Genomic DNA, 23686 nt, shown 5'->3' on the forward strand with positions numbered 1-23686 from the left:
TAGGAAACAATGATATGTTAAGTTAAATTTATTTCACATTTCAACAAGTAGCAAATTCATTCAATAAATACAATTCCTTAAATTAATTTAAATGTGAATTCAAAACGTTAACGAGACAAGTAAAAACATCCTTGTAATAGCCTATGAATACATTCCCTTTTAAATAAATCAACACATTTGAATACCATGAGTATAACATTTCCCTTTTCAAGAGTATCCACTTTTGGTCCAAGTTCCTTGAGCAGGGTTGAAAGCGTGGACTAGCCCAGTCCATTCGGAACCAGTCGAGTCCGGACTGGTCCAGTCCACGTGCCTGTTCTGGGCCACTCTGGTGTCCCGAACGTGTGCTACTAAACCACGTGCTCACATGATTCAGTTTCCTGTGCAGACTCCGTTCCCGATAATGGGAGGCACAGTCATTGCTCGGTAGAACTGTAACCCATCTTGCTGAGTCATTCTTTCTTAACCGTTGGATCTTGTTTTCTTGTTCCTCACCCCCCTCCCGCCTCTCCTCTCACTCTCCAGGGTTTGCTCAAAGAAGTCCAACAAAGGCGGCTTATTACACATGTTGAGTGCAGTTTCGATTGACAAGTGTTTTAAAATCCTCGCTGTTTCATCGGTCGGGGAGATTAATGACGGGTACCCACTGATCCAGACAACGGCTGTCCCTGCAGAACCGGTTTACTTTGCTCAGTGCTGGGTCCTTCCAAGTAGTAGACGGAGGGTTCTGGAACAATAACAAAAGCAGAACAGTTAGTTGCTACCGATACCATTCTCAGAGTTGCATTCCTAGGGCTGGAACAGAGTGCTCATGCAGGGTGCTCAAGATTTTGCAACGTATGCAAAATCCTGTATCCTCTGCAGACTGGATGCCTGAACTTCAACTAACTTTTTGTTACCACATGAAAATATTGCGTCCATTAATAGATGCAGGAGATAATAAACATGCAGAAACCCAGACCAAGATGCTGATATTTTCTAGAAAAGCTTGTTTGAATGTAACAAAAGCGCAGTTATGACACTTACAGTGACTAATACACAGTGGAGATCCATGGGCTCCCCTCCAGGTTTCCCTCCACCAAGAATCTCTGCCAGACGCCTCATGTTGCTCACTCGAAGGATGTTTATGTCGTTCTCACAGCAGAATGCCTGGATCAAGGTGAAGTGGATCTGAAGAGCAACGTCTTCTACGTGTTCCTCGTCAGTGGCAAGGAGACATAACACTACATTGTCCGGGTCCCTGAAAATATCAACAATCAAGAGGTTTGTTAGAGACATGGTATTGACATTTAAACAAGACGTATTGTTTAACATTACAATGCACGTGTTTGTGTACATTTGTGTAAGTTTATTCTGCAGCTGGCTATAGCACTTTGAAGACAATGGCTTACACATTGAGTGACTTTGCTGCCTCGTACACTCCGACAGTGATGCAACCCTGAGGTAATGCAGAGCTGAGGACCTCTTCTAATGCTTTTTCCACCGATTCCATTCTGTGAAGAGAAAAAGACATATCTCTGCATAAAGCAAACAGCTTACAAATAAGTACTCTTTTTAGTGCCTTCTTGTCAATAGCAAGCAATGTAACTGAAGCTAATACTATAACGATTGTCGGCGCTAGCTAGTATTTTGCTAGCCCGGTCGTGCATCCAGTCAGAGGCATCTGTCGGAATTTAGCCTGTCAAATCATACTGTAACCGTAGTTTATAACGTAGAAATACTGTATGATGTCTCACCGTTCTGAAGAGTTGTCTCCAATTGTTTCCTCAAAAGTCATATTGCACATCTGAAAAAGGCAACACAATATCCACACTCTCGAATCGATGCAGGTATCACAACGTCCTGTGTAATCCGCTGGGGAAGATCACCGTGTACAGATCGCTCTCATATGACTACTTGCACACACGGTTTGCTGTACAAAACGACCTTCTACAGACTTCCACTTTGCATATCCAATCCTATTGGTCACATGCTAATGAGGCATGTGTGTACAGTTTGTAAACGGAGGAGCGCCCCCTTAAGCATTAGCACACATATTGTTTGAGAAACAACGTCAACAACGAGTTGATCATGACCTGTCTTAAGGTAAACTGCGACACCCTGTGGCAGTAGTAGGACAGTGCTGTGGCAAGTGACACTTTCACTTTACATAAAAAAAGAACTTGGCCAGATTGAATGTATGTAGGCTATTTGTATCTGATATGATAATGTACCGCAGGCTTTTGGAGCTTGGAATTGAACTGCTACATGACAACCATGTTGTGACCTGCTAGCCAACATGTATTGCGTGTGAGAGCCACAGTTAAGAGACATTGAGACCAGCTTTTTTAAGCTATAGAGCATGCATGGCAAAAAAATCAAAATGTTCCTTTAGATAGTGTCCAGCCCCCTCATCCCCCCCCCCCCAGCCCCATTGTGGAGAACGTTATTAAATGGCTGGTATTCAATGTTATGACAAGAGGTAGGCTTGGCTGTATCAGACAGTAGGCGGCTCCGCGCAACGTGGCAAGTTCGACCAGCACTCTTCTACTTTGTGACTTTTACCAAATTGTAGTTGAAAGTTAGATTTTCTTACAATTTACACTATTAATAACAAACAGTAGACTAAACACAGAAAGACTGAATTAGATTGAACTGAGTTCACTGCAGAAAAGAAAGCATCAATTTGGCATGCGTATTCAAGGGCGTGGATCAATCTCATCCCTAGACTACATTCAAATGAGCTGAAGATGCTATCCGGAATCCCTCTTTGTGCGTGGTATGTAGGCTGTCGGCTAAAAACTATGTGCATATTTCACAATTTTGCATGAATGTTCTGAACCTTATTTGTTTTTGCTTAATTGGAGGGTATAATCTAACCCGATGAAAAGGGCGCGTCAGGGCTTCTCAGTGATATCACTGGCGCCTTTGCACTTTATTCTCTCGTGCGTTATCTACAAGTCCATGGGTCGTCTCAGTTCATGTTGTGTTTTGAGGGAAATGATGTGGCACATGTACTTTGACTGCAACTGGGAACGCATGTAAGCAGTAAGTTTGAATATTTACAAATAACTGGGGAAAAAAAACATTTATGTAGGCTACAAATTGTTTTGGGGGGCTTTTCTTGAGAAGAAAGTCGAATTGCCAGTGTATTATTAAGTGTAAGTTGGAGGTTAATGCGTGGAGGCCTATATGAAAATGTTAATAGAATTGTTACTGTAGCCTACTCTACTTTTATATCTTCTTATAACTTTGATGTCTCTGTTCTTATATACTAAACGTCAAATATGGCTGGTATTTAACGTGAATGGAAGAACATCATTTGCCATGTTTTGTAGGCCCGGTCACTTTTTTTAGACTGAAGAAAAATTATCAGTGTCAATATTGCAAAGATCACTCTGGTGGTTATATTTACAGTAGTAGCCTGAACAGTCCTTGTAGCTTTTTAGTACCATTTGTTTCTTTAGTGGACAGCTCTTTTTTGCATATTCCTAGGTATTTACATTTCTCTCTTTTTCCGTCTTTTTTCCCCCTCAATGTTTTTTCACACTGGAAGTTCTTAACACTGTTTGCTAAGACCTCTGTAAGAGAGACAGTGGGATGGACCCCAGAGGATACCAGTGGCGGCAGTCTGACCCTCACTCCCAGAGACCCAAACTCCCAGACGACTTCCACCGTCCCACTCCCCAGGGAGGTGGATACTACCCACCACCTGACCCGAGACAGAGGGACCGGCAATGGCTTCAACCAGACCCCCGCTACATAGCTCCCCTCACCAGCCCTCCACCCAGACCAGAGTACCCACCCCTCTACAGCTCTCCGCAAGCCAGAGCTGCATATGGCCATGACAGACCAGAACACGCACTCCCAAGACCTCATTCCAGGTTTGTTTCTTGAGGCTCACGTCAATCTGTCCATCATTTACAGGTGGATAGACTCAGCCGAAGGCACAGACCACATGCATGTCTGGCAATTGTTACGGAATCTGCATTATTGTCATTTGCATTGTAGTATCTGCGAATGCGCTGTGGGCAGATTTCACGATTCTCTTGAAGGATCTGGTGTTTTTAGTTGGCGCGTGTGCTACTTCTGATTTCAGGCATGGCTATGACCATCCACCCCAAGGCTTCTGGAACTACAGGGAGGACTACAACCACTACGACCCTAGTTATTACACAGGCTTTTATGAATATCCAGGTACTTAGTCACAGCTTCTTATCAGCGAACCCCAGCCAGAAATGAAGGTGCGTTGATAAGCTCAATGGATTGTTTGATTGTTTTTATGTAGACGCGGGTCAATGGACTTCCCAGGAGTCCAGGAGGGCCGACCCGTACCATGACAGGAGGTACAAGCAGGAGCATGCTGGGAGTGCGTCTGTAGAACAGTCCAGGTGAGAATGACCTCTAGATCCTTCTAGATTGTCTCTACGCGAGCGGGGAAATCCATCAGCGACATATACTAAGGAGTATACCCCTGTGTCGATCATAGATCAGCTGTAGCTGTTCAGACTCTCTCCTGGGCTCCTCACTAAGACCAACAAGTTGATCACATCAGGTCTTTACAGGGGCGTCCTGTCTGTCAAATGTTTGATTTGGAAATACTCTTGTTGTTTTATAAAGCACTGAATGGTTTAGGGCCAAAATACATGTCTGATGTTCTATGAATTTATGAGCCATCCAGACCTGTCAGATTGTCTGGGACTGGTTAGGCTTTCTCTCCCCAGAGTGAAAACTAAACATGGAAAGGCAGATTTAAGTTTTTATGCACCATCTGGATCGAACCCCCAGAAAACCACAGGTCTGCAGCAACTATCAGTTCATTCAATGAAGGCTGAAGACTTTTATGTTTGCGGCTGCCTTTTTACGAAATCTACATTATGGCTTTTGTTGAATATACTTCACTGAACTGTAACTGTTGCTGTCCTGTTTTATCTATCACATTCTGTTTTAGCCTATTCTTTATCGAACTCTTCAGTTGTATTTAAATATATTTCAGTTTATATTGTCTTATGGTGCGTTTAAATTTTGTCTTGATGCCTTTTACGTTTTATGGAAAGCACCTTGAAGTACCTTGTTGTTGAGATGTGCTATACAAACACATTTGCCTTGCCTTGCCCATGTAAAGCGATTTCCTCAAATCTCATATTATCTCATACACCTTAGGTATGACCATGGGAGAGGTGGTTTTCAGCACGATTCCAGCAGACATGAGGGTGATCAAGCTGGGGAGAACAGCGATGATTATGGAGAGGTGAATACAACAGCGGCTACACACCTTCTATAACTGAACCAATAGGTTCCTGCTATTGGTTATGGAATTAAGTTAATTAGCCGCCTGGCTTTCGTAGCCTGCTCATAAATAGTTAACCTCCAGGCCTCGCTATGTGTCCCTCTAGGCTTCCTATTACAACACGGGCACACTGGCAAGCTCCAAAACCTCAGGACTATCCTCCAGTAGTTATGAGCTGAGTCAATACATTAACGGCGCCGAGACAAGCGACTCTGCCGAGATGACAGCAAACACAGGTAAAACCTACGGGTATTCTCTCCGACACCTGGTTCTGCGTTGAAGAATGTGTTGCCGGGTGACACCAGATGAGGGTGTTTGTGAGGGTGATGATGAACCATGAGGAAGACCAACCCTCCGTGTCCTCTCTCCCAAGAGCGTGTTGTAGTGCCCCAGGTGACTGCCCCTCTGAAATACTCCCTGCCTCACGCTGTGGTCAGCTTTGGGCCAGCAGGCCAGCTCGTACGGGTCAACCCGGGACTGGTGACGCAGGGAGACCCAGGCCTGCTAGAGATCCACAGCCTTGAGGTTCGCTCACGTTCCCATACGGTTTTGGAAATGCGAATCACGAAGGTTTTCATCAAGGCTTCTGGATTTGACATGATTGGGTGCTCTTTACAGGTCATTCTAGGTGAAACACAAGAACAACAGGAAATGAGAGATTTTCCTGGGCCTCTGGCCAGGTTGGTACACTAAACATACACTTTTCCCCCCCAAAAAAACAAACAGCATCAAGCAATGCTTATTTATTTGTGTGCCTCCATCTTTTTAATATAAAACTACAGACATGTAACAAAATTGCATGGAATATCTATGGTCCCAATATTTGTTCAGTCGGTTTTTCGACCAATAATAAATTGCCGTGGTCGTTTCCAGGGAGGATCTTCACAAAGTGGACGCTATCTCATTCGCCCTCCAGAGGGCAGAAGCCTGCATGAGAGATGACAAAACCCAGGACAGAGAGTCTGCTGCACTCTTGTGGAATTTACTGATTCTGCTATGCAGACAGAATGGAGTAAGTCACACCAAATCTCGGCTCCCCATTTCTCCCCACAGATCGAGCGCACCGGCCAGAATATCACCGTAGCTTTTAGTCAAAAAAGTTACATTTATTCATTTAGCAGACGCTTTTATCCAAAGCGACTTCCAAGAGCGAGCTCTACAAAAGCGCATAGGTCACTGATCATTGCAACGATTGTCTTTGTGTATACGTTGATGTGGACTCCAGCGCATCGTTGGTTCCGACATCGCAGAACTGCTCCTGCAGAACTCTTCAGGAGGCTGTGGGCCAGAGCCTCCCACTCTGATCGACCTGAGAGAGGACCCCGGTCCGGACACGGAGGTGCCGGAGGGGCATGACCTCCTGACAGGGCATGGGGCCACATCCATTCCAGAACATTCACAGCAGACACTGGAGGGCTATACTAAACTCCTCCTAGCTGGCAGGAAGAAGGTAATACAGTCTGTCCTTCTAGTTGGCTGCTGGTACCCTTGTCAATCAAGAATAGTCTTGCCCCCCCCCCCCCCCCCCCCCCCTCCAAGTATGGAAGTATAACTGGTCCGATATTATATTCTTGAGCGAAAGGGCATTTTATTTTTGGTTGGGATGATGCAGTTACATTGATTTAGACGGATGAAATGCTGCGGAAAGGTAATATCATGTCAAGGAGCAAGTTAACCACGTCTGAGATGAACTCTTTTAATATGCGGCGCTGTCTATTTGAGCTAATTGCATACACCTGTCTTTTCCCCTCGCATCTCCAGAAGGGCCTGGGATTTAGAGGATGATTTGGGACTTGGCACAGGGGTGTCTTCTTCCTTTGCCCTATGACCTTTTGTGCTGTTCCTTCTCCCCTACGGTGTTTACAGGAAGCCTTGGAGGCGGCCATGAAGACCGGCCTGTGGGGCCACGCTTTGTTTCTGGCCAGCAAGATGGACAACAGATCTTATACAACCGTGCTGAGCAGGTTCGAACAGCCATATATCGCTTGCGGTGCACTTATTCCATCAGTCAATAAAAATTTATTTATTATCAGTCAATAAAAAAAAAGGCTACTTAATGTTAAAGTTGATGTGGGTAACATTATAAAATGTGTTTCATATTATTTGAATACATTCAAATATGAGAAACAGGGGCCCCCATTTCTCATCTGAACTTCCGCACTTTCCTCCAGCTCAAGTTTGATTGACAGTGCTTTCACCAAATAAGCCAAGGAGGAAGGCCCGCCTCACCAAAGGTGATTGGCTGGAACAGGATTGCTGGAACATAATTGGCTGGAAAGTCACTCCAAGAATTAGAAATGAACATTTGACTGGTACTGAGCTGTGTTGCTAAACAACTCTCAGAGGGCCACATTAGGAGACTTAGGGGACAAAACATTGTACCTATTGTAACATTAACATGCTTAGAAATACTTCTATGTGAAAGCCAGAGAAGAGGTTGACTTTGGGTGGCTTTGTTTTTTACAAGCACATTTGTAACATACATTTATAAAATGAATATGTATGGTTCTCCAATAGAATTAACTTTAGATGCAGACACTTTGTTTGCACATTTTACAAACAAGCTGAAGCCTGTTACGTGTAAATTATTTTGCCTTGTGTCTAGTCGGTCGAATCTATTTAGAGTATGCTGTTTTCACTGCCCCGACAGGTGTGTCATGTTTTTTAAAGGCCACTTAGGGTTAGTGAAACTTTTTCAATTTAACACAAAGAGTTGTGTCAAAACAGCCAGAAAAGCATGTTCCCTCACATGACGCAAATTGGTACCGTGTAGGTTATCCCGGTAGTAGGATATTCTGGCATCTTTGGCGTACTGTATTAGAACGTATACAGGGAGTCAGGTGGCTGAGCGGTGAGGGAATCGGGCTAGTAATCCGAAGGTTGCCAGTTCGATTCCCGGTCATGCCAACTGACGTTGTGTCCTTGGGCAAGGCACTTCACCCTACTTGCCTCGGGGGAATGTCCCTGTACTTACTGTAAGTCGCTCTGGATAAGAGCGTCTGCTAAATGACTAAATGTAAATGTATACAACAAGGAAAATCCTAGCATACAAAAACATATAGAAGTTTGGGTAGAGGGCCTCAGCACACATCATTATAGTGCGGTTCATGCAGACATGTAACCCAAGTCACTTTACTGCTTCATCTGGCACCCTTAGCAGTATGTGCTTGGGCAGATCTCAGAGCCGCACGTGGAGCTAACATTGAACAGAGCTGGGGGGTTAAGGGAGGAGTCCAGATCACTAGGCTGGGCACTAGGTGCAGCGTGGCTGATTATAATATACTTGTTGTCATATTCATGTCATTTGATTCTTTGGGATATATTTAGCTGGTGTTGTGGTTTGTGAATTTCACAGTGTGTCTTTGTGTGTGTGTGTGCGGTGCCGTGTGGAGGTTTACAGGCCAGCTAGCATCTAGCGACCCTCTCCAGACCCTCTTCCAACTGCTCTCTGGGAGGATCCCTGCTGTTTCCACGGTAATATTTTGACATTTTTGATGTCACAAATCACACACACCCTTTATTCTCCTGACTTAGATTCCATTTTCATCTTTTGACCACATTTGTTTTCTGTGTCCGGTTGCCCTCAAAATACATGCAGGTATGACTAATACATGGCTGTATGACTATTATCATAGTGAAATGTGAGTTTATGTGTGTGTTTCTAGTGTTGTGGAAATGAGAAATGGGGAGATTGGAAGCCACATCTGGCCGTAATGTTGTCCAATGAAACGGAGGATGCTGCAACGCACCAGAAATCCATAATGACATTAGGCGACACACTCTGTAACTTCCTCTGAGATACAGTGCGCACACGCAAAAACACATCAATGTATCTGATAAGGTATATTTCACTGTGATTACAGAAGAAAGAAAACAATCTTACAGGTCATTGTTGCCTATTTTTCAGCCTCTCGAGGCCTGCTACACGCGGCTCATGTGTGCTACCTGACGGCCGGTGCCCCTTTCGGTGTGTACACGTCTAGGACAGACAAGCTGGTTCTTCTCAGCAGCAGCCACAGGTGATTTAAGTTCCCCCCTCCACCACACACCCCACATCCAAGTTATAAACAACTCAAAAACAAGTGAGTCAGAAAGCTGCATGTGTTTGGTGACAAAACTGTTATTGACCTGCTCTAATGCTGAGAATCCAATGTTTATTCCCCTCAGTCTTCCATTCTTGCAGTTTTCCACAAATCAGGCCATTCTGTGTACTGAGTTGTTTGAATACTGCCAGAAACTTGGTGATAAGTCCTTCTCCATCCCTTCCTTCCAGGTAATTGACATGATTTGTGGCACTGTCATAACTATTCTGCTTTGAGTGAACAAAGCGGTGTTGGCAGAACACTGTTATTGTAATCATATTGGAAGTTTCTAACGTTTAAAATGGTATATTCTTAGTAAATAATGTGTAATATGTATATATTCATTCCTCAGCAATAACCTTTTTCAGTTTACTGGAAAATACAGCTCAGTTGTTCTGGGTGTACTACAGGAAGTCACCCAATTGCATACAATAATGGCTCAATCTTCCTGTTATGTTATCCTAACCACATAACTTGGAAAAAACCGAAATGCTATGTTGACATGAATTTCAAATGACTGAAAGACAAGGTGATGGGAGGACAGGAAATCTATATCTGGTGACGCATGTGCTCGTGTCGCATTGTCAGGTGTACAAGTTCCTGTATGCGTGTCGCCTGCTCGACTGGGGGCTTGTGTCCCAGGCTTTCCATTACTGCGAGGTGGTGGGCGGGTCTCTGATCGGACAGCATGAGCCTAGCCTGGTGCTTCTGGGAGAGGTTGTTAAGGTAGCAACCCCCCCCCCCCCCCCCCCCCCCCCCCCCCCCCGTGGCACACTGACATCCACCTACTCCCAGACACTCCCCTTTGGCACCGTTCAGATCTCGTTCTCTTTCACATGTTCTGCTGGTCCGGTGTCTGGGAGTGTGACCCCCCCTTCTGTGTTTATGTGTGGCTCAGCACTTCTCTTCTATTTAGCTGGCAGAGAGACTGGGCCACTGGGAGAGACAGCTCAGCGCAGCAGCTGGCATCCGGCCCGGTCCGGATCCTGAATGGCTACGGCAGCTGCGACTCAAGCACCAGGGCATGCAGGTGACCACGTTAATCCAGTCATTGTCCCCATGTCCCCGTAGCCACGTGGTGTCCCAGGGTGTCATTTGGAAGCAGTTGCACTATCAAGCCAAATAAGGACAATTTTGTTTACTCTGTGCGGAGTGCGACGATCTTTTAAAAGGTCTGGGTTCTGATTGTCAAATGATGTCTGTCAGTTCAGTGTTTTCTCAGATTACATTTATATTTAACTCTACTAAGTTACAGTGTCAAACAAGGTGAATCGTTCAGAAATTGGCTCTCGCTATTGTCATTGTATCTCACCTCTTAACAGAACATGGAACACCTAAGCCTATGCCCTAAACATATGTATTTGCTCAGATGGGGAGCAATGGTTGGAGTAAGCCTCACCAGCCCACTGCTGAGGATTGCACATTGGCCTACGAGGAGAACACGGTTTATTCAGGTAAAGCTCAAGTCTCTCACCATTCTTTCACTGGTCCCACACTGACTCCCACGGGAGCCGGTTCCTTATGCCTCAAGCATCAGAACTGCTGGTGATGCGACTTGACCCTCCTCCGTACCTCTACAGTGCTAGGGAGCGGGAAGAGACACTGTAACGGTTTTGGTTGACCTTTTTTCTGTGCCGCGGGAACAGAAGCAGGTGACTCGTCCGACTGTGGGGAAGTGACCGGGACGAGGCTGAGCCCACACGTTGACCTACTTGGCTCCAGTGGAGCCGAAATGGAGCAGGCCCCCATACAGCAGGTCTTCCCCTCCCCATCCGTCATGCCTGACACGCAGCCAGCAGTGCCCCTTGTAGCTGGGGGCCAAGACTGCAGTTACCATAATGCAGGTGGTGCTCACGTCCGCCCTGCCCCTCTGCATCCGGTGTCGCGGGATGGTCCCTGTGGAGTGAATTCGGGTGAGCACATCTTGGTTTGGATGAAGCACCAAAAAAAAGAGTAGACACTATGACTATCATCGCCTCCGTAAATCAATGGAAATATTTTGTGAAGATGTTTATAAAAAAACAAAAACAAAAAACATTTAAGTTTAAAAAGATTATTTAAAAATAATGTGTTTTGATGGTACTGTCCAGGGACTGAAACCTCCTTCAGTGCACGCAAGGTGAGATATGGACCAGTTCCAATTACCACTTCACCATGATGGTTCCAATGCCATCTGCCTTAGTAAGAGCAGAAGTCATAGCCAGATATAGGTTAAAATACACACAACCTGAATCTATATCGTTTCCGATACACCATGCTTACTTACAGAGCCGGCATGTGACTGCAGAGATGCATGCTGGGATGCCTGTCACAAGGTATGGACATGGACAGTCGACGGAATCGGCAGAAGTCCAACCAAAACATGTGGGTGGAGCCTACACCTCATCTACATGACCTGTACCGCATGAGAACCTTTAGTATGAGTTCTGTTCCAACACAACCATATCATTTTCTTTTGCCAGAACACCCCATCTGGATGGTTTAGCTGGTTCAAATCACAGCCTCGATAATGAGATTGACAAATGAGACCGTCTGCATTGCTACAACGGTAAGAATATTTGAGCCCTGTATGTTTTTAGTTATAACGAGTCAGAGAGAAACCATTTAGAGCAGCGAGTGGATTATATAGCTCTGTACTGTAGATGATCTTTGGTGACTTTTCAATTATTTTTTAAATGGGGAAAGAGACAATTGGAGGATGTATTTTGTAAAGAAATTATCATATAGATAGTTAAAGTTTGTTTCAAATGTTTAAACAAAGTTGTGCTGTCACATTTATTTTATTTTTCTTGTCTTTCATGCTGAAAGTTACTGTCCTTTTACCCTCTCATAGCCAGTAGATTATTTGTTTAAATTGTGAACAGTTTGTGAAGTGTTGTTTGTCCACTGGCCCCATAAACAAGTTCTAGGTTGTACATTTAGTTTGTTGTGATACAATATGTAAACCTTTCTCACTATCCCTTTTCGGTCTTTGCAGGGTTTTTAGCTATTTATCATATTTATTATGGCAATATATATCAATAACAGTGCACAGCTAAAGCTTGTTTAGCTTTCTCTCTTTTTCAACTGAGAATATTGCACCATTACCACATAGCAGTAGAAAATACTGATGCTTTGACCAGTACTGTCAATCTAACTCAGTTTGTAACAAATTTCTAACTCAAAATGGTATGGTTTTTCATGTAGTTTGACAAAGTTATGTAAAGTAAATACATATTGAAACGGTTTGATTTATTGCCATAAGCTTTCAGAGAAGATGATCTTATTGAAATCAATGCAAAAGTAACCAGGATAATGATTTATTTTATTTGAATAAAAACATGAACTCAAATATCAATCGAACTGATACAAAACAAAGACAGAATAGTTCTCCCCAAAACAAAGTAATGCTTTAAACTCACCACAGGATGTTGCTATTGACAAGTAATCATTGTCATTTCCAGTCACGTCAGTTAAATACTCATCAAAACAGTCAACACAAGGTTCTATGGGGTTTTAATGAATGCAATTTGGTATGTTCAAGTTCCTGTTCATTTTTGTAGTCATTGACTCACTGAATGTTGTACCTGATGTGTTCTCATTTTTGTGTTTACTCAGGAGTCTCCGCCCACTTCTCTATCCTCTACCCCGCCCACGCCCATCATCATAGGCTGCCCAGCTATAATGCCTTATGGACCCTCCTCTACATGGCTCAACCCTCTTATCAGGAAAGCATAGCCTTGCTATTTAACCCTTGTGTTATCTTCGGGTCATTCTGACCCATCAGTCGTTGTGACCCACCGTCGTATTGCGACAACTTTATCGCATACAAAAACAAAGTGAAGCATTTTCTTTTAACCGTCGCGCTGTCTCAGACCCCCCACATTGCGAAGGTAAAAAGAAAATTATTTTTATTTGTTTTTGTATTGGGTAAAATTGGGTAAACACAACGATGGTTCGTTATGAACCTTTGGGTCATGTGACCCGAAAGCAGCACAAGGGTTAATGATAGATAACTGAATGTATCGATCGAGTATAATTAAACTGTACTGCTATTTACAATCATGTGTGATGTGTGACTTCTGTGGTGAAAGTGCTTTGGGGCTTTGATCTTGTCAATGCTGACTTGTACAACACTGAATCAAATGGCTGATAAACACATTGTCTTTTCGCTAAACTTGCTGATGAGTTCTCAGATTAGCCTATAGTTGGGCCTTGTTTTATTTTAGACATTCTCTTTCCTTCTTTGTTATTCATGTCCCTTTGTAAAGCAAGAGACCATCTGGAAAGATTTGGAGGGTTGTCTTAGATTGTATTGATGCAACAAATGTGTAATCGAATGGACGTGCATGAGCACATTCAGACTTTCCAGTCTCATTCTGCGCCTCGTGCTTTGCATTACACCTATGGGAGCTTCCTATCTGGAAGTCAATCTGAAAACCATTTATCATCATTTCACAGAGATTGAAATCATTTAAAAAAAGTTTCTTTATGTTTTATGCCAAAGTTACCCTTTGGCATTGGTTTGGAAGTATTTTGCAATTTTATTTGATACAATATAGGAAATACAAACAAATGTGGAAATACAAACTTGATGTGGTCATTGTGAATGATCATAAAAAGTGAACATACTGGTTTATTGGTAGTTCAGTAGTAACCCAAAACTTTGGAATACATGGAAAATGCTCTAGCAGTAAAACTGAAGCAAAAAACTTAACACAAGCTTTGAACATTGGTCTCTAAATACCCGCCACCAGCATCTGGCCAATCTTGAAATAGTTTTTGTGTACCAACATTTTAGACATTAATCTGGCTAGGTCGTTTTCAAGGACACTTTGACATTGCCTAAAATAAGAGTTGTCTTGTTTTCATGCAGGATAGCTGGATTATACAACCTTTCAGAAGGTTCTGTTTCACAAATAATATACCATTGTCTATCAAAAAGCTAACATCATCACGAATACTCATTTTAATTATTTTTGTTAAAGGGACTAATGTTTCAACAAATATGTGTTTCCAGGAAACATAATCTTATCATCTTAAATCAAGCAGGCTACCAAAGCAAGGTGCAAGTTACATAGGACTCAGTGACCAGTTAAGAGAAGGCCCAAACTACCCAAAGCACACCCCAACACCAGACCACATGTCTTTTTTTAGGATGACCTTTAACCCTACAACATTTGCACACCATGTGGTAGGACGTTACAGAAATACATTCCCTGAGGGGACATGACAGGTGAAGGCTGATGGGAAAACTCCTTGAAGCCACTTGGGTTTGGCAAAGGGAGGTGAATAAAGGGATTCTGACTTACAAACTTGGATAGATGACAAAGACAATAGAACCATTCATATGAGCAACCGATATTTTGATTTGAAGCCATATAAACTTGGTCTTGTGATTCTCTCAAGTTCTTATAGTAGGGCTCACAGTGTAAGCAAACAGATTAAAACTGTGGGGGGGGTCTGATGGCTGAGCGGTTAGGGAGTCGGGCTCGTGATCTGAAGGTTACCGGTTCGATTCCCGGCTGTGCGAAATGACGTTGTGTCCTTGGGCAAGGCACTTCACCCTACTTGCCTCAGGGAGAATGTCCCTGTACTTACTGTAAGTCACTCTGGATAAGAGCGTCTGCTAAATGACTAAATGTAAAACTGGGGATGAAGAAATTGAGGCTTGATGAAATTGATAATCGTCCGGCAACAATAGATAATGTGACATACATCAGCGTTCCACGAATATTTATTTGGAACAAAGTAAAAAAGCAAGTCCATGTTTGACCAAAAAGTGCCAAAAGGAAACCCAGACCCCCACCTACCACTCCAACACTCTCTTTTTCTCACGCCATAGTTAGCCATATCCTTTTCAAACCATGAGAAGAGAGATCTTCACTGCTCTACATCTTTACCATTAAATCATCTGAAGGCTGGCATTTAACACAGTTCTCTGCACCTAAAATATGAAAATGTAAGGGTTCCAGATACCAGTTAGCTACAGACCATTTTACAAAGGCTGAGACCCTTGAATACTTTATGCCAAAGTATAAGTAGTGATCTAGAACATCGACATACTGTATGCCTCTGTAAGGCCTGAGATTTGACATTTACATATTTAGCAGACGCTCTTATCCAGAGCGACTTACAGTAAGTACAGGGACATTCCCCCAAGGCAAGTAGGGTGAAGTGCCTTGCCCAAGGACACAACGTCAGTTTGCATGACCGGGAATCGAACTGGCAACCTTCGGATTACTAGCCCGATTCCCTAACCGCTCAGCCACCTGACTCCCTGAGATAGTTGATGTCATGTGGCAGCTGGTGCGTGGGGGAGAGGGAAACCAGATTTGGGATGGACATCCCCAAGGCTATCAGGCTACGCATCTGAGCGCCCTTCATTCCCTGTAAAGATAGCCAAAGTGGTGTGTGTAGTTAACATTCCCTATAGCACAACTTGTTCCATGGCAGATACTTCTATGAAGGAGAGTGTTTCAAGAACAAGGAGAACATGTGTATAGCAATAGGAGCACATGCAGGGCATGTTACTAATTACATTTCTGGTGTACTGTATACTGTACTGAACATGGAATGTGAAACATCATACAAAATAATTATGTTTTATGTTTGTAATTTATGCCATTCAACAGAATTGACATAATCCATATCCAATCCTATTTGTTTTATACTTTTTTCCTTAAATTGCTGTGCAATATAATGAATGATTGAACGTTTCAGTACTGTTGATAACTGTATCTTTGTACTATATTGTTCATTAAGTTCATTAAGTCATTATTGGCCCATGGTCTTCTACAATCTTTAGGCCTATGTCATGTTTAGGGGGGACAGTGTTCACATTGTTAACAAATTCAAATAAAAAAATCAAAGTTAAAATGAACCTTGTTAAAAATAAAGAACAAAAAAGCCAAGCCATAATCAAATGCTATTCAGGGAGCTCTGAAATAGGGTAGGAATTTCACAACGCGGCTGTTGGCATCTCCTTTTACCATTAGTTTGCAGTGTGACTACAACTGGTGTCTAAGTATGAGCTAAACACGCAGGAAGAGGATTTGGATGAGGCAGATCCAGGTCACTTCCCAGGCTCCTACCACTATGACGTTATGCATATTTGTTAAGAAAATTTCGTATTTATTTTTATATTTATTGTAGCAAACCAGGGGAGTCAGACCTGCCAGTCCGGCCCCGAAGGCGGGTCCATCGACTTCAATTGGGGGAGGTGATCGAGGGAATCTATCTGCCTGTCGAGGTGCTGCAGCCACTGGGCACATGGCAATGGTCACACCTGGAGCCTATCAGACAATCAGGCGAAGGCTTAAAGGGAGCCAGCCCAAGGCTGCAGGGGAGGGAGAGAATCAGGGAGACAACGCTGGAGGAACGTTGCCCAAACGACTAAACTTTCCCTCTGCTTTCCACACTCCTTGAAGGACCACAGACCCCGGACGGGAAGACCCCTGATTTAAAGTTTGTCCCATTACCCTTACCCTGAAACCCATTAGTAAAGACCCATTTATGTTAACCCCCCGTGTCGGAGTCGTGTTTTATTGTGTATCGGGCCTTCAAGTCCCCTGAGTTGCTACATTATGTACATATTTTTTTAATTAAAATAAAGACAGAGGCAGTGAACACAAATGAGCATTTTTTTATGAGGAAAATATGATTTGTCCTTTGATGACAGACATTATGTCAAAACTCAGGAGCTTATGTGATTCTTTTTCCTAACAAACCAAAATCTCCAGCAGCAGACCGACACCAGGTATGTGCTTTTTGAACTACAGTATGTTTATATATATTCCACTGTGTAATACAAAAAGCCTATAACAGAGTGTTCTTGGCCTCCATGCGACCATGGAGATGAATGTGCATTCTTAAAATGGTCTGCGAGGATGTGAGAACAGTGAAAATTGCAGTAGTTATAAATACAGACAGACAGACAGACCGACCAACCGACAGAGGCCACACTTACTGGAATAGATTGTGTTCCATTTGGCACTCCTCCAACTTTTAAATATGAACAGGGTTCAACTTACATTCTGTCTCAAATGGTCCAATCAGCTTTCCTCACAATACCAATCATGTGCTGGAGTGACTGTGGGAGCCGGATGGGGCTGCTTAGTCCTCAATTGTTTCTTAAGAGCATGCTATGCATTGAGATGTGGAGGCCAACTAAGGTAAAACAACACCGTTCTGATCACAATCAAAATAAATATTTGAATGCATTACGTTTGCCTCCATGTTCTCTGACAGGGTCAATTACAGTTCATAAAAAGGATATATTCAGTTACACTGAACAAAGTGCAATTGGTTTTAAGTGTGGGACTCATTCAAGTCACCAATTAAAATAAGGCACATTTCTCAGTTTTCAACTCTGTCAATTTTTACCAAGATAAAAATGTAACAGTGCTAAATAACATTGTGTTTACTGACACATGATAGCATAGCATTCCCCAGTAAATTAATGTAAACCAATTAGCAATAGAGCTAATGAGACCAACAAATAATTCATACTGGCATAGCACTAAATCAAGTGACCCTGAGTACTTGAAAGCTCTATCACAAGTTCATGTAAAGTGCTTAAAAGGTCCATTCGATTACCTTCTTAAAGGTTGTAGAATAAGGCTCTGATTGTACTTTGTAAAACAATACAATTGGCTTCCAAAATGTAACAATTCTTTAAATGTCAAAGGAAAAAATATGCAAAGAGAAAAGAAAATGAGTACATTCCCTTTCAATTAAAAAGAAGTGTGCTTACAAATATTCCAATCATTCTACATGTTTAAATCCGAAACATGTTTGAGGTCTTTTTTTTTTTTTTACAGTTTTACCTCCACATACAGACATATGCAGTAGATGCTTAAATATGATAGAACTGGACAGAAATTGTGTACTGGGAGAGCAGATGTGTTGAGGCACTTTTTAGAAATGAGCTAATTAGCTAATAGAAGCTAATTAGCTACTATTGTTTCATTTACCTTCCAAGCTCTGCTTATGTTCTGTAAGGCACCAGAAACATTTTGGCAGAAAACTAGTTTTAGCATTCAAGCAATAACATACATCACACACAGCAACATTGGCTGTGTAAAACGTACAATGTGATATTAAGCCATATTGTGCAGATATATACGTACAATACTATACATTGTCTTGTTACATTGTTTCAAATATTCATTTTGAATTCACCCAATAAACAACAATTTACTGTGCCTTCCCTTTTTGGATTAAATATGATCAAGGCATGTATTAAATCAATTATTAAAGATGTACACATCCCCAAAATGATAACATTACATGTCCTGGTTTCTAAGATAATTCATTAAACCAGTCTGTACTGTTCTATATTGCACAAAGCAGTTTCCTGTTTACTGTACCAGTATTGTCAAATAAAGCTTATTCAAAAATAAACTTCATGAATCCATATTGCTTCGGTAAATAAATAATATTGAATCAATTTAAATACATATTTATGGAATAAGAATAAAAACAAGTATAACTCTTTTAAAATTTGTGCTCGGATGAAGCTCAAATGTAATATGCTGGTTTTTGTCAAAATGATCAGTGATAGATGTAACAAACAAATTAATGCAAAACACTTCATAATTGTTCCATATCTGGAGCTATGTAATTTGGTTTATATTTTTCTAACAAATCTTCCAAATCCACGCAAAAAATTACAGACACAAGTGAGTCTTAACCCTAGTCTTATTACTTAATTGTCCACATTAAATACATCTACAATCTCAAAATTGGCTACATTAGCTAAATAATTTTGTTTGAAACAAAGACATACTCAAATGACAAAGAACAGATATTTTGAAACTCACCAAGAGGTATAGTATAAATCAAGTTTTAAAACAAGATTTTTGTTTGTGTCCAAATATGTAAAATGGTCACCACTGCATGAATTGGTGTACAATATAACTGCCAAAAGAATGTACATTCATTTTATGTTTAAAGCAATGTAATTTGGTCCTGTGTTCCTTTTCAGTCCGTCTGATCTACACAAAAAGGAATAAACAGTAACAGAATGTCCCCATCACATTGATGCACATTGTGTGCACACTATCTTTGATCATGAATTAGGTTTCATAATTGTTTAGAGCAAAAAAGAAGTTGAGAAAATTACTAAATAACAGTTTGGAAGAACTGGAAGACTTGGCGTGTTGAGGTAAAAATGAAGGACGATTTAGTGAATTTCAAAGCTCTGTTGTTGAAAAAGAAAATAAAACCAAACCATACTTTTTAAATGTGCACTCTTTGTGCGTAAGCTTTACGCAATTATGATCAATCTATTATTCTAGTGTTGTGTTTCGATTGGACAAAAAACACAACAACAACAGCAACAGTCAAACCTCACAAATATTTGCGGTTATACATAATATCTGTATTACCGACTGATCCTAAAGGAACACATTGTTTTAACAATGGGCTTTGAAGAAAGTAAGGTGTAACAATGGTCTTGACGAGCACTCCAATCAAATCAGGCATTCTTGGACTTGTGGCTTTGCATATGCTGCGTGAGCTGCGAGGCACACTGGAAAGACTTGTCGCACTCCACACAGACAAAGATCCTTCCGGCGCACGCTTGCTCCTGGTGGCGTTTGAGGGCGGCCGTGCGACTGAAGCTCATGCTGCAGCCCGTGCAGACGAAGGGCTTTTCTCCGGTGTGGACGCGCTGGTGACGCACCAGGCGCGACGCCATAGCGAAGGCCACCCCGCACTCCGAACACTTGTAGGGCCGCACGCCGCTGTGAACCGCCTTGTGCTCCAGGAGGTTGGAGGATTTGGTGAAGGACTTGGCGCACACCGCGCAGGTGTACGGCCTCAGTCCGGTGTGCACCTTTTGGTGCTCCGCCATGCGGCTCGCCACGGCGAACGCCTTGCCGCAGTCGGGACAGCAGAAAGGCCTCTCGCCCAGGTGGGTGCGCTCGTGGCGCAGCAGAGAGAGCGGCTTGTTGAAGGTCTTGCCGCACTCGGCGCACGGAAACGGCTTGTCGTTGGTGTGCATGTTGCGCTCGTGCTTGCGCAGGTCTGAGGAGCGCACGAAATCCTTGCCGCAGGTGTCACAGACGTACGGCTTCTCGCCGGTGTGCGTGCGGATGTGCTTGCGGTAGTCCGAGGACCAGATGTAGGTTTTGACGCAGAAGGGACAGTGGTACGGCCTCTCGCCCGTGTGCAGGCGCTTGTGCTGCTGCAAGGTGCCTTGGTGAGAGTAGGCCTTGCCACACAGCTCGCAAACGTGAGGCTTGAGGCCACTGTGCGTGTCCAGGTGACTCTGGAGGTTGCTCGACTTCTTGAAGGCCCAGTTGCAGTGTGTGCACTTGTAGGGGCGGTTCTCCGAGTCCCCTTCCACCCCCCGTTTTTTCATCGCCGCAAAAACCAGCGGCACCTTGCCATCCTCGCAGGCATCAAACATAGTTGCATCTTTGAGAGGGAGATTTCCTCTGCCTTTCTCTACCTCCCTGTCACCACAAACACCTAAGGGTGCCTCTGGATGTTCTGCCTTGAACGTTGTCCCTTTTGGCAGTTTTGGATGGGTGCAACCATATTTGCTTTGGTCGTGACTTTTATTAGAAATGCAGCGGGCGATTTTCTCGCGTACCGTGTCACCATCACATCCCTTTCTTCTACTGACACCGTTTCTTTCAGGCGCAGGGGAACCCGGACCACAGAAAGCTTCTGAACAAAGTCCCTTTTCTCCAGATGCAAGTTCAGCAAACCTCTCTGCAAGAGTCCAAGTAGGAGTCTGGGGGTTTAAATAGATCATTTCAATGTTGCCATTCCCTGAGAGGGAGTTGGCACCATCATTATAAGATGAGTCAGAATCACTATCGATTGTGCAAATGCCACTGTCACCTACATCCACAGAGGACACTTGAGGGACATAATGTCTTTTGTTTATGACGTTTTTCCTGAAGCTTCTTTTTGAAATGTATTTTTGATCAAAAAACCTTGAGGGTGTTATATCAGACATATTCAGTTTTGCTGGGATGGATGCACATGCAGGTTTTCCTTCTGTTCTACTCCAACGACTAAAACAAACAAACAAACAAAAACATTAACAATTAATATGGTGGGCTGCACTGTATACGTCAGAATGTTATTCCAGACTAAACTATAAAGTATACTTTTCACATGATTCAAATGATCACATTAATTACACTGTAAGAATAAGCAATACCATGAGACAATACATTCACAATAATTACATCATTAACATGGAGAACTGTGAAATATAATGACATATCGCATTGAGAACACAATTAAGTAATGCAATCTAACTTAAAACTAAATGCATTTGGAGTAGTGTATGTAAAACATGAATGTCATTTATATTTTAGACTTTGTGGTTAAGCCACAAATCTTGTTCAGTATAAGGATTTCAATTATGTACACTCACAAATATAAGTTCAGATTTATTAGGTGCAAAGTTTATTTGGGGGTTTAATAACTTAATGCAACTAACAAAACATAGCTTTCAAGCTTTATTGATTTTAAAATACCTCAAATGGCATAATTAAAATGTACCTATATACTATGGAATACATTTAGTGACTCAGTAATCTTTGCTGAGTGCATCTGTCGTGCTGCGGTACTGCAACTGTAGCCAACTGCAAACTGACCCAAAGGCTTGTTTCATAGGCATTCAGGGGTTAGAATTAGTATGTACAATGTCGTTTTAGGATTAGGTCAGTGTATAGCTAGAATTTAAGTGGCACAAAAGTCATAAATGAGAATTCAAAGTTGTAAACTTCTAAACATTATGTCAAATAAAAGTCGCTCCAAAACTGCACTTTAGAAATTCGTTCTTTAACATGCTCAACGTATCCGTGGAAGGCTATTTGGATAGCTAGACGCAAGTGCATTTCGTTGCTTTTACAGCTCTTGTCATGACCCTCTGACAGCCTTTGTGGAGGAGCAACAGGTTTTAAGTTCCAATTTCTCTAATGATCTTGTTATGCCGCTAACATCCGCAGTCAAACATATTATAGGCCTATGCCGTGTCAATTAGTGAGCTTTAGACAAAAATGACAATAAATAAACAAAGGCTAATAAGAATCTATGGATTCACCTAAAGTTAACACTAACCAGTATTCTGGATATTCATGGCTTTTAGAACGTTTCTCAGCTGAGCTTCTGTCATGCTGTCACACATCATGTCCCCTTACCTTCAGCAGTGTGGAGTTGACTAGTTTTCTCGACTCACCTCTTCCCCGTGGCCAAATCATTACTCTCCTCCTTCAGCAATCCATGTCATTCAAGCAGATGGCTAGAATTGAATGGGCGGGGTTTCGTGTGAGTGATATGTCTAGTGGACAACAGCGTGCTTCCACGCGCACGGACGCCAGCACTTAGCAGTTTCCTTCAGTTTCCTTCAACATATTATGACGTTAATACGGAATTCAAGTCAAAGGTATCTCTGGCTGCTGGATCACCTTTCGATCAATCAATAAATCGATCAATCCATGTATCCTGGATTGATTTAAAATTACAAAAAATTACTTATTTGACCGTGGATTGTTTTATTGCGTGTCTCTAGACTATGTGTGTTTCAGAGATGGTATGTTTCAGAGATGTCTAAAGATTTCAGTTTTCTCAAAATACACCTCGAGATTCATATCTTTATTATTTTTTAAATATTATCCTTCACTTTTCTGCATAACTCATTGAATTCTAGTTTCACATACAGTTGAATAATGAGTAATGATCCACTACTGGAAACTCTTAACACCGATTAATACAAATTTATATTCGTTTTGAGAGGTGAAGGGGATGACGACAATAATGACAAGCTGATGTTATTAAGTGTTTATAGGAATAGGACATGCATGTTCATATAGGCTTACCAAGCTATGCAATAATGCTATCATTTAAATCATTATATTCAAGCCCAGTTCAAGTTGACACTGCATACAGTACATTGGAATATACCTTGCAGAGCTCTGAACTGAGTTCATGAATATAACATGAGCTTAACAATAGTGATTTGTGAATAGAATTGCAATAGCAATTGGATGGCTTGATTACATTGCATATTTTCATCATTTCACCCACCTGAGGCTAATAGCTCCCACAAGAAAGCGTGTGTCTGCAGTGTAGATACATCGTCTGGCCAACAGGGGGCGGTAAACGTTTGTCCTTGTTGTGGCCCATGTGTAGTTTCATGTGCTGTTTTTTTTGTGAGGACACATGGCAGGGAGCAAGACCAGCCACCTCACAGTCGTCAAGTTACTTTATGAATATTGTCTGTCGTGACCTCACAGTGTCTACATTGGCCGGCCCAGGATTGCTAACTAAACCATGTTGTCAGTAGTTTAAAATAGTATGCTAATTTGTGGAATCCAAATAAGGATTG

At 42.3% G+C, this 23686-nt stretch overlaps 3 protein-coding genes across 9 annotated transcripts; 1 reads left to right on the forward strand and 2 right to left on the reverse strand.

The window, feature by feature from the left end:
- Positions 1-12: 12 nt before the first annotated feature.
- gadd45ab (growth arrest and DNA-damage-inducible, alpha, b) lies at positions 13-1874 on the reverse strand. The gene is made up of 4 exons (XM_067230797.1): positions 1737-1874; positions 1392-1493; positions 1027-1240; positions 13-727 (listed from the first exon to the last, which is right to left on the reverse strand). Exons 1-4 carry the CDS (start codon positions 1784-1786, stop codon positions 614-616), a joined length of 480 nt encoding a protein of 159 aa, XP_067086898.1. The 5' UTR covers positions 1787-1874; the 3' UTR covers positions 13-613.
- A 1672-nt stretch (positions 1875-3546) lies between these two features.
- On the forward strand, positions 3547-13392 carry sec16b (SEC16 homolog B, endoplasmic reticulum export factor). 4 transcript variants are annotated; one of them, XM_067230789.1, is made up of 22 exons: positions 3554-3863; positions 4079-4176; positions 4268-4370; positions 5143-5230; positions 5376-5505; positions 5643-5794; positions 5888-5949; positions 6143-6281; positions 6495-6719; positions 7136-7233; positions 8662-8743; positions 8935-9052; positions 9177-9288; positions 9437-9542; positions 9940-10077; positions 10268-10381; positions 10721-10805; positions 11001-11264; positions 11442-11470; positions 11620-11715; positions 11814-11899; positions 12949-13392. In XM_067230789.1, exons 1-21 carry the CDS (start codon positions 3580-3582, stop codon positions 11859-11861), a joined length of 2571 nt encoding a protein of 856 aa, XP_067086890.1. In that variant the 5' UTR covers positions 3554-3579; the 3' UTR covers positions 11862-11899; positions 12949-13392. The 4 variants fall into 4 exon arrangements, with proteins under 4 accessions (XP_067086891.1, XP_067086892.1, XP_067086890.1 ...); XM_067230787.1 differs by having other exon boundaries at positions 3558-3863; positions 10998-11264; XM_067230791.1 differs by lacking the exon at positions 9940-10077 and having other exon boundaries at positions 3553-3863; positions 10998-11264.
- Positions 13393-16957: 3565 nt separating this feature from the next.
- On the reverse strand, positions 16958-22539 carry znf648 (zinc finger protein 648). 4 transcript variants are annotated; one of them, XM_067230794.1, is made up of 3 exons: positions 22420-22451; positions 21191-21362; positions 16958-21076 (listed from the first exon to the last, which is right to left on the reverse strand). In XM_067230794.1, the coding sequence occupies exons 2-3, from the start codon at positions 21302-21304 to the stop codon at positions 19811-19813; spliced, it is 1380 nt and encodes a 459-aa protein (XP_067086895.1). In that variant the 5' UTR covers positions 21305-21362; positions 22420-22451; the 3' UTR covers positions 16958-19810. The 4 variants fall into 4 exon arrangements, with proteins under 4 accessions (XP_067086895.1, XP_067086894.1, XP_067086896.1 ...); XM_067230793.1 differs by lacking the exon at positions 22420-22451 and adding an exon at positions 22500-22539 and having other exon boundaries at positions 16958-21362; XM_067230795.1 differs by lacking the exons at positions 21191-21362; positions 22420-22451 and adding an exon at positions 22500-22523.
- Positions 22540-23686: the final 1147 nt, after the last annotated feature.

The sequence above is a fragment of the Osmerus mordax genome, chromosome 27 (genome assembly GCF_038355195.1).
Source record: "Osmerus mordax isolate fOsmMor3 chromosome 27, fOsmMor3.pri, whole genome shotgun sequence".
In the NCBI taxonomy this organism is placed as follows: Eukaryota; Metazoa; Chordata; class Actinopteri; order Osmeriformes; family Osmeridae; genus Osmerus; species Osmerus mordax.

Coding starts and splice junctions, on each gene's coding strand:
- gadd45ab (XM_067230797.1), bottom strand. CDS start 1,786: ATGTGCAATATGACTTTTGAGGAAACAATTGGAGACAACTCTTCAGAA. Junction 1,241..1,391: donor GCAGCAAAGTCACTCAATGT/GTAAGCCATTGT, acceptor TGATATTTTCAG/GGACCCGGACAATGTAGTGT. Junction 728..1,026: donor TCCACTGTGTATTAGTCACT/GTAAGTGTCATA, acceptor TTATTGTTCCAG/AACCCTCCGTCTACTACTTG.
- sec16b (XM_067230787.1), top strand. CDS start 3,580: ATGGACCCCAGAGGATACCAGTGGCGGCAGTCTGACCCTCACTCCCAG. Junction 7,234..8,661: donor TATACAACCGTGCTGAGCAG/GTTCGAACAGCC, acceptor TGCCGTGTGGAG/GTTTACAGGCCAGCTAGCAT. Junction 10,806..10,997: donor GGAGAACACGGTTTATTCAG/GTAAAGCTCAAG, acceptor CCGCGGGAACAG/AAGCAGGTGACTCGTCCGAC.
- znf648 (XM_067230793.1), bottom strand. CDS start 21,304: ATGTCTGATATAACACCCTCAAGGTTTTTTGATCAAAAATACATTTCA.